General features: G+C 42.1%; 1 protein-coding gene across 3 annotated transcripts in view; it reads right to left on the bottom strand.

The window, feature by feature from the left end:
- Window positions 1–13,979, bottom strand: part of cadm4 (cell adhesion molecule 4) — a 186,683-nt gene that overhangs the window by 29,354 nt on the left and 143,350 nt on the right. For all 3 annotated transcript variants that reach the window (XM_017467795.3, XM_017467803.3, XM_017467786.3), the window contains exon 2: window positions 5,800–5,946. In XM_017467795.3, the coding sequence (XP_017323284.1) occupies window positions 5,800–5,946 (147 nt within the window). The remainder of the gene's footprint in view (window positions 1–5,799; window positions 5,947–13,979) is intronic.

Below are 13,979 nucleotides of genomic sequence, written 5' to 3'. Positions count from 1 at the left end.
ACACGGACTATTTTACATGTAAAACATGGTGCATTACTTTTGTCTTGCGTTAAAAACATTCATATATATACACAATTTGGACGAAGTGCACGTCTCGTTATTCATGACATTGTTACATCTCTGGCTCTCAGCCCCTCACTGAACAGAGCAAACTCAGAGAGAGGTGAGAGCGCAGCGGGAAAGTAAGACCTTGCGCTTGCAGGACAGTACTGTTGACATTTGGAACGTTGCTAAGGTTTGTCCAAAAAGTCGCTAGATTTGTCGCTAGGCGCTTTTTTGCAAAAAAGTTACTAAAGGGGTCTGAAAAGTCACTAAGTTGGCAACACTGGTCTGCACTGACAGCTAAATAAAAGGCAGGCTAAGATCCACCTCTCCCCAGCAAAAAGAAAATACAGAGGGAGAGGGAACACGGGGTTTTTCATTTATGCACATTCTATTTGAAAAGCAATAAAATACACCGAGTACACAAACGATGCCCCGTCTGTGTTTTTTTCTTGAAAACAATTTGCGCCCCCTTTCCAATCTCTGCGTTGAGAAACACTGTACTAGACCGAACACTCTTTCTTTTTTTCTTTAAAAAAAATAAATTAAAATAGGGCTGTAAATTAGAGGCGATTCACTGCCATTGAAATGAGCAAATTGAAGTAGTTTTTTCACCTTGAACTTTCTGAACACAGATCTATTTACATTTAATCAACCTTAACCTTTAAATCAGCTGCTCCCCCCATGACGTCCTTTTAGATAGGGCCAAGCGGTTGGAAGAAAATGGGATAACGTAATGTGTTACGACACACTAACTTTAGCAGAAATGCCAAAAATGTGTGAAAGTGACAGCAAAAAAAAAGAAAGAAAGAAAATCAAAACTTTAAAGAGGCCTTCAGAATGAATCTGTTCAAAGTAATATAAAAAGACAAACGGTGACAAAATGATGATAAAAGCTCTGTCAAGGAAGGAACCTGCAATATCAGCATAGCTCCATCTTCAAAGCATTTCACTGGTGGAAAAATGACTGACTGACAGCATCCAATCAAGCGAGCTGGACCTAGACTCTCACTTCAGCACCATGTCATGATCTTAACATCTACCTTGGCTCAACTAAAGAATACATCTCATTTTCAACACTTTTCAACCTGTCTACTACACTACTACTGCTACTGCTGTGATCAGGGTCGGGAGGGTTCCTTTATAAATGTATTCCGTTAAAGTTACAAATTACTTCATAAAAAAATGTCATCAGTAACATAATCGAAGTATCACAGTATGAAAGTAATGTAATCTGATAAGTTTTTGGATTACTTCAAGGTCACATATGTAAATAAGGGTGTTTTCACATATAGTTCATTTTAAAAGAAGCAAACCCAGTTCACTTAAAGTGAACCAGAAAGGGAACCGGCCGAAAGTGACCTCAGTCCTTTTGGTGCTCACAATATAGTGGACTCAAAAGAGAACCCGGTTCTTTTTTGGTCCTCTTCAGCACTGAAGTGATCTCAGACCCTTTCTCACAACCTCATAAGAAGTCAGACCCCAGACTGCATCCAAAACTTCATCCAAGTCCTCATAGAAGGGACAGGAATCCTTCATTTCGACGCATTTTATCACGGGTGCTCACGTACTTTTGTTGTAGTTGCTTTTTACTTTTACCCGGCATTGTAGCACTGTTCTGTTATAGCCTCTTTCCTTCATTTTTTGAGAAAACAAAAGAAACACTTTTATGTTCTTATGTGCTGAGGATAGTTGACGTTTAACGCAATCCTCTTTCCAAAGTGCACAGCTCTCCTCCTGAGACCACATGACCCCGTGACTTGACATAATGAAAAGTTTTGTGTTGTTTTCAGCAGTGACACAACATGGCTGCAGGTATGGCAAGCCTCCAGGTACACATGTCGAAATGAAATGCAAAGCGGACTGGGACCTCATTGTGTTCACATATCATGAAGAAATCGAACCACAAACGGACCCACAAACAAACTGTACCTCAGACCACCTCCGGAGGTGGGCTGAGGATGGTTCGCTTTTGGGTCCTTTTTAGGGGAGGGTCTGAGATCACTCGGTTTGTTCACATATACACGCTGAACCGCTCTGAGAGAGTTTGGAGGGCTCAAACAAACTAGGTGTGAAAACACCCTAAAGTTCAATTCGATTCAATTAAATTTTATTTGTATAGTGCTTTTAACAATGGACAGTGTCTCAAAGCAGCTTTACAGAAACATATAAAACACAGGATACAGATTTGAACGTGTGAATGTATCCCTAATGAGCAAGAGAAAAGCAAAATAATCTAAAATACTTTTATTTAGAGCTCAAATAAATAGATTTGTTCCTCATGTGAGTCACAGTTGGTAAAAGAGAACCAGAACTATAATCATGCAGCTGTCTATTAGTGGTTAGCACGTTCGCCTCACACCTCCAGGGTCGGGGGTTCGATTCCCACCGTGGCCCTGTGTGTGTGGAGTTTGCATGTTCTCCCCGTGCTGCGGGGGTTTCCTCCGGGTCCTCCGGTTTCCTCCCCCAGTCCAAAGACATGCATGGTAGGCTGATTGGCATGTCTAAAGTGTCTGTAGTGTATGAATGGTTGTGTAAATGTGTATGTGATTGTGCCCTGCGTTGGATTGGCACCCTGTCCAGGGTGTACCCCGCCTTGCGCCCAATGCTTCCTGGGATAGGCTCCAGGTTTCCCCATGACCCTGAAAAGGATAAGCGGTATAGAAGATGGATGGATGGATGGATGGAGCCATTGGCTCCTATAAGAAAAAAAAATGGTGCCAAATGAAGTTACGTTTAGAAATTTTTAAAACACTTACTTTCAGTCATCCTGTCATGTGTGTACATCTGGCCTCCTTTTATAGCGTCAGCATTTTCATGGGAACTGAACACCTTTTCCGAATTGAGAACTATATACAGTCACAAAGAATTGTTCTTTAATAATAATTATGTCAGCATCACTTGGTCATTAAGTGTAGTTTGGCCTCCTCCTCTGTTTTGCAGAAAGCCAGCGTTTGACACATGGTTCAGGATCAAACTGTTCAAGTGATGGGCCGACTGTGCTGATCCTGATACAGTCGTTCAAGGGTGAATTGCATACTTTTGATTTGATCTCGTTTTGAGCTAAAAAAAAAAAAGCAATGTTCACGCTGAGTAGCCAAAATTGGTCAGACAAGCAATATCTTAACTGGATGCTTTCTGCTCATCACACATGCTGAGTCGTTGTCATACGTCTTGCACACATCCGGTCGATTTTTCTTCGTTAGTAATATCTGAGAGGCAAATCTGGTGAAAGGCAGTTCTTCACATGCAATCATATAGGCGAGGTTGAATTTTATTTTCAGCTCCTTCCATTCGGTCGTGTAGTGCACATGTTTTTTTTTTCTGGAGCACTCTGCGATTACATAGTCACGAGCTTGTTTATGCTTTCGACTATCACCCTGTTTTCTCATGGTCTCTTTCTTGAAATGGTTCGCTCCTGTAATGAAATCCGTTTTCCCTGCAATTTCTCTGCCCGATTTGGAACAAAACTCACAAAACATTTTCTGTGTGCAATGATCATACCTCTTGAAATCCAAGAAGTCTTAAAATGCCTTTCTGCACTTTTACTCGGGCGTTCATTGATCGACAGGGAAAGCTGATCCTCTGTGTCTCCGTCCTTTTCTCTCTCTCTCTCATGGGCACAACTGGAGCCTGTGTTTTTATTAGCGGGTGTGCCATCAGCGTTGGTGCTCGAAAGAGATGAGTAATCATGATATTATTCCTTTTTTTTATTTTTATTAATGTACCTGTAGTCCAATTACTTAGTTTTTTTTTTATGTAACTGTAACAGATTACAGTTACAAGTTTTTTGTATTGATTACGTAACGCCGATACATGTATTCCGTTACTCCCCAAGCCTGTGTATGATACTACTACTACTGGGTCATTCCACGGCAAATGGTTCTATGCATTGGCACTGCAAAACCATTTTTTTAAAAAAAATTTGTTTATTATTTACTTGGTTTATCTACGACAGCCATCTTTGTGTCATGGCACACAGCAAGTTGTTGGGCCCTTGAGCAAGGCCCTTAACCCTCTCTGCTCCAGGGGCGCTGTATCATGGCTGACCCTGTGCTCTGACCCCAACTTCCTGACAAGCTGGGATATGCGAAGAAAAGAATTTCATTGTGCTGTAATATTCTTGTTCCTTAGACATAGACCTTAAATCCTAATGTAATGCTCAAGATTGCTCCCAATTCCACTTTTAGGGTCAATTTATAATGGGAAGGGTTCGAGTTTCAGACTTTATACTTGCCTATGTAACTCCTAAAAGAACTGTATGCATACAGAACAGTTCAGGTTTGAACGACTCTTTTATACAAATATGGAACTACAGTGTTCAGTTTTACAAATGAAGAGTGTCATAAACAGAGCTGTGGTGTTGTTGCTCCTGTGATAAAAGCAGTGTAAGTGACTTCCGAGCTCTTGCTTTTGCATTAAGACATTGGCCAGGGTGCACTGGTATGTGAGAACATTTCTGGCCGAGAAATTTCTTGAAGACACTTTGCTTTGAAGTAAATAAAAATAGAGGTTTCCCCATGTGGTGTGCTTGGCATCTACGATCGCTTGATCACAGTAGATTTTTTCCCCCTCTGCATTCATGTCAAACCATTTTCTTTTTGCCTCACTTATCTTTTATTTTTTTTACCAGAGGCCAAAAAATTACATTTCTGACTGTTTTGGGAGTGCCTGTGATCAGCACTGACTTTATTTGTGATGTCACATTCCACAGTAATGCTCAATGACTCATATGAAAGTAGACGCTCGGGGCTTTAATAATTTGCAGTTTTTCATAAGTATTGTTTTTACAAAGCCTACTAGGTTTAAATGATCCAGGTTTAAATTGTATTGTGGCAGCTGTATATGGTGGTTTACTATCAAAAAAGCTTTAGTTGTGCTGTCCATTTTATCTCTGTACCAGTGTTATTGTGGAAAGCTGTGAATTGTTTTCCCAGCACAGGGCTCACACCCCTCCCATTTCCCATCGGCCTGCTCATCAGCAGCTAAACACAGAGTCACGATACTCTACACACAGAAACCCAACAGTGTCCTGATTAATCCTATAACAGACAATAAAATAATCCATTTGGTTATACGTGTTGAAAATGTCTGATCAGTTGATTTCCATTCTGCCGGCAGAACGGAACGCTAGAGTACTGTGAGAATTTTTAGATCTACTTCACCTTTTCTGTAATTCAGCACCATATTCCGGCCTTTTCAAAAAGAGTTGTTATGCTGTTGAGTGCCTTTTACGGAACATTCTTGCCATCATCAGATGCAAATCAGTTGTGCAATGCATGTGTCTCTTAATAAAACTCTCTCGCATAAACAGGGGGGGGGGGGGTGGGGGGGGGGTGGTGGTCAGCGTTTCTGAAACTTTTCAGTTCGGTCTGGCGTGTGTCAAAGATTTGCATGCAACTTTACTAAATGATTGATAAATGAGGCCCAATAATTTTTACCTGTTTGGTTGAAGGGCTGCCAATCATTTACCTACCGAGTTACACTTGTTGTTTTGGTTGTTAGAATTCTTCCCACAAAAGAGAAATCCTGTTGCTCATAAATTGGTCAGTTCCACACTGAAAGCATGGTGTGGAATAAGATTGCACACTCCAGCTATTGAGGATAGCTTTCAAGAAACTAGACTCTGCTCTTCATTCTCACCTATTCACTCCAGGTGTTCACTTCAAGCCCAATCCTTTGTATAAGCATGTTTTTTTTTGTTATTTAACAAATGCTTGAATGTCGATCTCTGACCTGATGGTGTGCTGTGCTCACCTCGTGTGCCGTTAAAGAACAGCGTCTGCCTGCGCGGGTTCTGGATGACCACTATGGAGCCGTCATAGTTCTGGAGGCGGCAGGAGATCTGCGCTGTACCGCCCTCGAGAACTGTCACATTTTCAGCCTGCACCGCCTGACTCCGTGCTGAGACAGAGAGAGAGAGAGAGAGAGAGAGAGAGGAAGAAAGAAACATCAATTATAAATATGTTGGTTAGCTCACAATCATAATTGTTATTCTTCTCCATGAGTGTGGGCTGACGATCTGTTCAGTCTGTTCACACGGCTTTCCACATTTTTTTTCAATAAAAGCAGACAAACAACATACAGATCATACACTGCCTTTCAATGATTATCCCTTATCTCATGACGATGTACAGCTCGCTAGCTCTTTCTCTATTTTATTAGTGGCAGACACTACACTCTTGAACTCTACACAGGAAAAAAACCTCAAATAAAAACTTAAGTATATAACATATGCAGTAACAGCATGCATGCTTAAAAACTTTAAATCGTCCATTTCAATCATTGTGTGTAACGCTAGTTCTTTATGACCATTTTTGCCCATTCAGTTGAGGGGTGCCAATAATTTAGGAGGAGTTGTATACTTTGAAATTGTCGTTTACTTCTTCCCATAAAGACCTGTTGCTTATAATTGCTCAGATCCAGACTTCTGGAACAAAAGTGCACACTTCAGGTATTACTGGATTGCTTTCAAGAAACTTGATTCTCAGAATCGGTGAAAACTGGTGCAGTGTCCATTTTTGAACCGGTTTCCCCACTCACAGATTCTGTGGTGTGCTGGCAGCCGAGGACCTCTAATGTGCTCACTGGCACATGGCATTGGATTTCTCAATTTTTTGCATTTCCATATTCTGGGCTTTTGCAGGATTTGCTGAAGCCAGTGCTGCATTGCTAATGTTTAACTAAGCAGCGTCTGGCCAAGGCTTTCGCAACTTGCACAGCGTGCTATTAGCCTGGCTGCACAAATAAAGCCCCTGGACGCGAGTCTCTGGCAAAATGCAATTATCCGCAGTGCTGACACCGAGGTCGCTACTGCCTATCTGATGTTATAGCCTAGCCCCCAAACTATACAAGATGTTTATACATCTGTAGAGTTTGATGGATATTGGACATCAGGATGATCTTTGTAGGACTACCAAAGCTCCTGAGGTCATTTCTCCCACCAAACCACCTGAGCTGACTGGCTTACTGACTTCTTGAGTCGTAAGGGCCAATTAATCAGCTAACTACTCTAGAGCGGCGCTGAGTTGGGAACGAAACAGGAAAGCACGCGACTTAATACCCCAGGTAATCTGAACATATTGCTAGTGCACCTGTTATCCTCCATGCCAGGTGGTGTTTTCTCTGGATATCCATGAAGCTGCACACCATCAGAGCTGTCAATCAAGAGCTATAGCTTCACAAGAACTGCTGAGGTAGCCGTACGCCTACAGAGCCATAAATGTCTCGTTCACATCCTTCATGCCCAGGAAAAAACAAAAAAAACAAAACAAAAAAAAAAACTACAGAGGCGGAATAAGCAGAAATGGAGGGAAGTGAAAGACCAGCTGATAGCAGGGAGATATTTGGCAGTGTGAATCGCCCACTGCTATTTGTCCTGGTCCTCTGACTTCATTTAAATTTGATTTAGTCCGACTTAATCAGGTTTAGAGACCATACCACTACATTCACCATGGAAAGCTTGAAGGGTAATAAAACATTATCAAGCGAGGTATTGAGCTGAAATAAAAAAAGGAAAGAAGGATAAAATGGGTGAATAGGAAAAGAGAGACCTTTATTCCTCCCAACAATTGTCCTTGTCATTACGACTTCCATTCCGCTCATCAATACTGTGATTGATATTTGGGCGATGGCCGATGCCAATGCCATTACAATGATTATTCTAACGACTGTGATTAGTCAGCACTTTGGCACCTACAGACTGGGCTGCTATTGTTTTAATGAGCCCTAATTGTTCTATACATCAAGCGAAGGCTTGGCAGTGAAGTCACAGTGATGAAAGACTTCGCAGCGGATCGGGAACAAACATCAGGGAACCCGCGACAAGAGTGGCGATGCAGTTTTGACTTGGAAGTCAAACAAAAACATTGCTAATTGAGGGTCTGTTAAAAGCATCTGCCAGCTGCCTCCTCACCACATAAACGAAGGAAATGAAGTAGCAAGAGTGGCAAAACAAATGACTAAATCTGCCCGACCAATCCCATGCCCAACAAAGTGCCAGCTTGTGTAGACTGAGATGCTGAAAGCATATCCTACAAGAGAAGATGGATGGCTGTAGAGATTTCCACAGCTGTAAGACATACAACACGAACGTAGGCTCCGTCAGTAACGTCTCATCTCGGGAAATGTGTGCGATGTGGTGGGTGCATCGTGGGTAGGCTATTGTGAGAAGTGAAACTCCAAGACCTGTAGGAGATGGATTAATCCTGACCCCATTAAAATCAAGCCACAATAACACAAACACAATTAACATCCTTGGGAAATGGGTTAAACTTGCGGGTAAAGCAATCAATGCAGGACTGCTCTGAAAAGCATGTCAATTTAGCTGGGGGAGAAAAAAAAATTAGAAAAGAAAATCATGTTCGCATGCACTCAACGTCTCCACCAGATGGGGGCGACGTGCCAATGCGGCAAAACTGCTCTGAAAAACACATCAGCACCTTCTCGGCATAGTGAAAAACAGCCCTAATTTCATAGACCCAAGTGCGAGAGAGACAGGCCATCGTTTCCAATAGAACAAATAAATAAATAAAGAGCATACGGATTGAATAAACAAGGCCATGGTGGGATGGGTGTAATGTGTCTGTGAGAAGCAGCGCTGAATTATGGGAGGTGTAGGCAAATAGGATTTAGGGAGCTGGGAGAATGCCAGGTACAGAGTACAGTAAATCTACACTATCAGTCACCAAGAAAGGATTACAGGGCTGAGTTACAGCCTCTGCACAATCAGGGACGCATATCGCCACCACATAGTGCACACACACACACACTATATTTCCATCTAAATGATCCACAAGTTTCAAGAAACACTGTTAAATGGTAAGTATGGTTTTCTTTAGAATAATATAAGACACAATAAGACAACGACTTCAAATTAGTTGCGTCAACCAAAAACAAATACTGCTGTACTATACCAAAATAACACTGAATACCTTTGATTGTCTCGTTACAATGGCACTTGTCAAGGGGTGGGATATGTTGTTGTGTTGGAAGCAAGAAAAATGGGCAAGTGTAAGGATCTGAGCAGCTTTGACAAGGGCCAAATTGGGATGGCTAGACGGATGGCTTTGACTGGGCCAAAACGTGATCAAAATGAAAGGTGTTGTGGGGTGTTCCCGGTATACAGTGGTTAGTACGTACCAAAAGTGGTCCAAAGAAGGAGAACCGGTGAACTGGTGACAGGATCATGGGCTCACTGATGTGTGTGGGGAGCGAAGGCTAGCCTGTTTGGTCCGAACCCACAGAAAAGCTACTGTAGTGCAAATTGTTGAAAAAGTTCATGCTGGCTATGACAGAAAGGTTTCAGAACACACAGCACATTACAACTTGCTGCATATGGGGCTATGTAGCTACAGACCGGCGGATGAATCACGTTTTCGTTTTCATCATGTGGACAGCCGGGTGCCTGTGTGTCACTTACAAGAGTTGGCACCAGGATGCACTATGGGAAGAAGGCAAGCCGGCGGGGGCAGTGTGACACTCTGTGTAATGTTCCCCTGGGAAACTTTGGGTCCTGGCATTCACATGGATGTTACTTTGACACATACCACCTACCTAAACATTGCTACAGGCCAAGTACACCCCTTCCTGGCAACGGTGTTCCCTAATGTCAGTGGCCTCTTTTTCAGCAGGATAATGCGCCCTGCCACACTGCAAAAATTGTTCAGGAATGGTTTGAGGAACATGACAAAGAATTCAAGGTGTTGACTTGTACTCCAAATTCCCCAGATCTCAATCCGATCGAGTATCTGTGGGACGTCCTGGACAAATAAGTCCAATCCTAGGAGGCCCCACCTCGCAACTTACAGGACTTAAAGGATCTGCTGCTAACGTCTTGGTGCCATATACCATAGCACACATTCAGAGGTCTTGTGCAGTTCATGCCTCAACGGGTCAGAGATGTTTTGCTGGCACAAGGAGGACCTACATGATATTACAGTGGTTTTAATGTTATAGCTGATCAGTGTACATATTTGGAGGGACAATATCAGTGGGACACAAATTGTGGAATCACCCATATCTTGAGACATAAACCTGAAAAAAAAAACCTGAAAAAAAAAAATGGTGCATCATCTTTGAGGATGGAGGACAACTACGCCCTCATCTATTCATTCTCTCAGAACTCGTCCTCTGTTTTATTCTTCCATCTGGTGAAAGAGTGAAAGCCACTTTGTATTAATTGACCCTTTCTTCCGTCGTCTTCTTATCACATTCCTCTTTCTCTCGCTCTCCAATTTTCAATGATTACAGACACATCTGTTCAGACCACCTGAAGTATAATGAGTACTTGAGAGAAAGAGAGAGAGAGAGAGAGAGAGAGAGAGAGAGAGAGAGTGTGTGGTGTATGCCTTTGAAAATGAAGTCCTAATAATCAGTGGATTTTCTACAGTTTGTGTGTGTGTGTGTGTGTGTGTGTGTGTGTGTGTGTGTGTGTGTGTGTGTGTGTGTGTGTGTGTGTGTGTGTGTGTGTGTGTGTGTGTGTGTGTGTAAACCTTCATTAGCTCCACATAATCAGTAAACTCTGTGGGGATATGTGTTGCTGGAGATGACAGATTCTTTCTCTTCATCTCCTACTTTCTCTTCCATCTATCTCTATCTCAGTCTCGCCGAGCCAAAATTAAAACTTGCTTCTCTCTGAGGAATCGCACTTGATGCCAGTCGAATACAGTGTTAAAAAAAAAAAAAAAAAAAAAAAAAAAAAGATGCCATGGCTATAAATACTACATAATCCTTTATAACCCCCTTCTCTTCATTACCTCTCTGTCGTTCCTCCAATCTTTCCTTTATTTCCTTTTCCTGTCCCCATTTCTCTCTATCTATCCTATTCTTGGCTTTGAACCCTCATAATTCGCTCTCCCACTGCCTGCTTTTCTGGTCTAATCTTATTCTCTGTCTCTTTCACACCTACACACTCAATCCCCACCAAAACCTCCTTCTGTAGCCTAATCCCTCGTTTTTTTCTCTCTCTCCTCCCTCCTGTGTCCTTCCTTCCTACAGCGGCCTTTCTTGGTCTCACTGTCTTTATCCTTTTAGTCAGTTTCTCTGTCCCTATATATATGTGTGTGTGTGTGTGTGTGTGTGTGTGTGTGTGTCTATATATAAATTTCACTTTTGCATTATAGCGCCGTCTGTTTCTCTCTTTCCTAGCTTATTCAATCTCTCTAACAAAGACTTCTGTTTGGTTCCAGCTCCATATTGTTGATTTGTTCTGCAGCTCAGGCTTAGAGTATAATCAGCTGGGTTTTGTCTGCGAGACAGAGACATAAAGAGAAACAGAGAGAGAAATAGAGAATGAGAAAGAGAGAGCGAGAGAGAAAGCAGAATGAAAGAAGACAGTGAAGTCAACATGATGAGGAGAAAAAGCACAGAACATCTTTCTCTAGTCCCCACTGCTGTAATTACACATCAGCAGTTGATGCTCATTTCTTTTCTCATTTCCTTCCTTCCCTTTCTCCTCATGCCTGCCTCAATTTCTCCCGTCCTCGCTCCGCGGGCGTCCTGCAGTGGCAAACGCTCCTTCCTCCTGCGTTTGATCTTCTATTTATGCTGCTTATGCTCTCATTTCCACGCTTCCATCACTACATTTGCTCGCAGTCTGCTTGGCTCGGTGTCTTATCTTTCCCCCCCACTCTCATTCTCTCTCTCTCTCTCTCTCTCTGACTGTCTTTCACTCTGTCGCTCTCTGTGACCTTCATGTTCTTTAACGCCCATCTATCCCACTGCCATATTTCAACCATATCACTCCCTGAAGCTCGCTCGCCTCCAAACGCTTCATTTCATCCCGCGTTCTCGCTCCATTGCTCAGGATTGCCCGTCTTTCGCTACTTCTCTCTCTCTCTCTCTCTCTCTCTCTCTCTCTCTGTGTTTCCACTCTCTCGTTCACTTTCTCAGTCCAGTTATTAGATTTATTCATCCTCTAGCAGACCTTTTGCTTCGCTGTTCTGTTCATGCCATGGGTTGGATGTACATAGCTGGGCATCACAGGAAAGGGCTTATGGGTAAATTTGCAGGGATATTACAATACTTCTGGTATTCCTAGGACGCCAGCTGTGAAACGCACACTCACACACACTGACCTGGCTTTTATCCCGTTACCATTTCAGATTCAATGGCAAAAATGCTTTACTGGCAAGAATTTTATAGCACTCAAGCTGCCAAGGCTAAAGACACCCTCCACCCCTCTCTCTCTCTCATCCCCAGAATGATCTTTTGTATCCAGACATTCAGAATATACATAAAGCTTCCCTCCAGCTGGCATAGAGACCCAGCACTGATGAGACAATGCGTATTCAAAGCTGGAAAAAAAAAAAGTGGTAGCAAGAGACATACTGTGGGAAAATAAATAAATAAATAAATAAATAATAAAAAAAGAACAAGGCAACGAATCCTCTATCTCATGCTGCGCCGATCCTAAGAGAGGCAGCAACCATGTCCTTGCTAAGTAACAGGCTCAAACACGCTGCGAAATAAACAATAGGTGTGCAGTGCAAATTACTCCTTGAACAGATGCTTGCCTTGAACACTTAGGCTCGTGTTTATCACACGTCTGAGTAATAGTGCTGATCGACCTCTGTTTGCCTTTTAGATGCTGTATGATTAGTGCCGTAAACATGAGCTGAGATGCTCTTAGGTCAGCACTTTTAGCTACAGGACTGAGCGTAAAACTCTTCCTCACTACTGCAGAGGTCAACTCATAGAGCTGCCGTTATATCTACTCCTGCCGTGCTCTGTTCCAAGTCTCTCTCTGTCACTCAGTAATCATCCCCCTTTCCTAAGCTCACTTCAAGCCTGCAGTATATCCTTTTACCTCACAATCTACAGCATGTCCCTTTCTTTTCCTCCTCTTGCATGCTTCACTCCCGCTAGCTAGTCGGCTAATTGGACATTTTAGAGTTCTGTGAATGTGACTTTTCAGAAATCGGCTAGGTCAGGTTAGGTCAAATCGGCTAGCTAGCATTAGCAGTCAAGATTATGAAGATCTATGAAGAAGAATCTTCTCAGAAATTGGCTGCTTAGTTAGCTAGCTGAAAAGCTAAAGGTTGGCTAGTTGTTAGTGCTAACAGTCAAAATGATGACTATATATGGTGATATGATTTAAGCTAATCTGACAGGATTTCTGAGAGCGTTTTAAAAATATCGCATTCCTATAGATAGGTGTTGTTGACAACTGCGAAAATACATTAAACTGTATTGTATTTCTTTCGCTTATTTTCAAGACAACAATTTAAGTACATTTTTACTGCTGAAGCCACAGCCATTTTGAGTGTTTCCGCATGATGTTGCTGCAGTCAGGTGGTACAAGTCCAAAAATTCTTAAAGTTTTTAAGAATTACGAGTTCTACGAGGATGCGAGTGCTTTTTACAAATCAGAATCTGGTAATTCCGGTAATTACAACATGGCGTGAACACAGCTATAGTCATCATCTTCACTGCTATCTCTAACTGGCTAAGTGGAAAAAAAAAAAAAATTGACAGGATTCCTGAGAGGACTTTAAAAATTACATTCCTATATATAGTCTTCATCTTCATTTGCTATCGCTAACAGGCTAACTAAAAAGATATCTGACCGGCCTGCTAAAAAAAAAAATAGAAACCCTCATAGAATTTGTAATGTTTTTAATGATTATAACAGGAATTGTATTGGTTTTAATGGAAACTGTAATGGTCCCTGTGGGTCTCTACTGGTAATATCTTGCCGTCTATTGGTGGCATGTTATATCTAGTGGATACCATTAAGGATCAATTATGGTAATGGTAGTTAGCTAGCCAGTTGGCATTAGCCATGAAGATTAGAAATCCTGCCAGATTAGCATGTGTTAGCTAGTTTAGATGCATCAACATTTATGAAATGACTCAATTATCATCCTCTCTGATATTCCTATCTACAGTGCCTTCCACTAATATTGGCTCCCTTGGTAAATATGAGCAAAGAAGGC

Source organism: Ictalurus punctatus, chromosome 1 (genome assembly GCF_001660625.3).
Source record: "Ictalurus punctatus breed USDA103 chromosome 1, Coco_2.0, whole genome shotgun sequence".
Taxonomy (NCBI): Eukaryota; Metazoa; Chordata; class Actinopteri; order Siluriformes; family Ictaluridae; genus Ictalurus; species Ictalurus punctatus.
The sequence above is the reverse complement of the archived record's forward strand: the minus strand, read 5'-3'. Positions and strand labels throughout refer to the sequence as shown.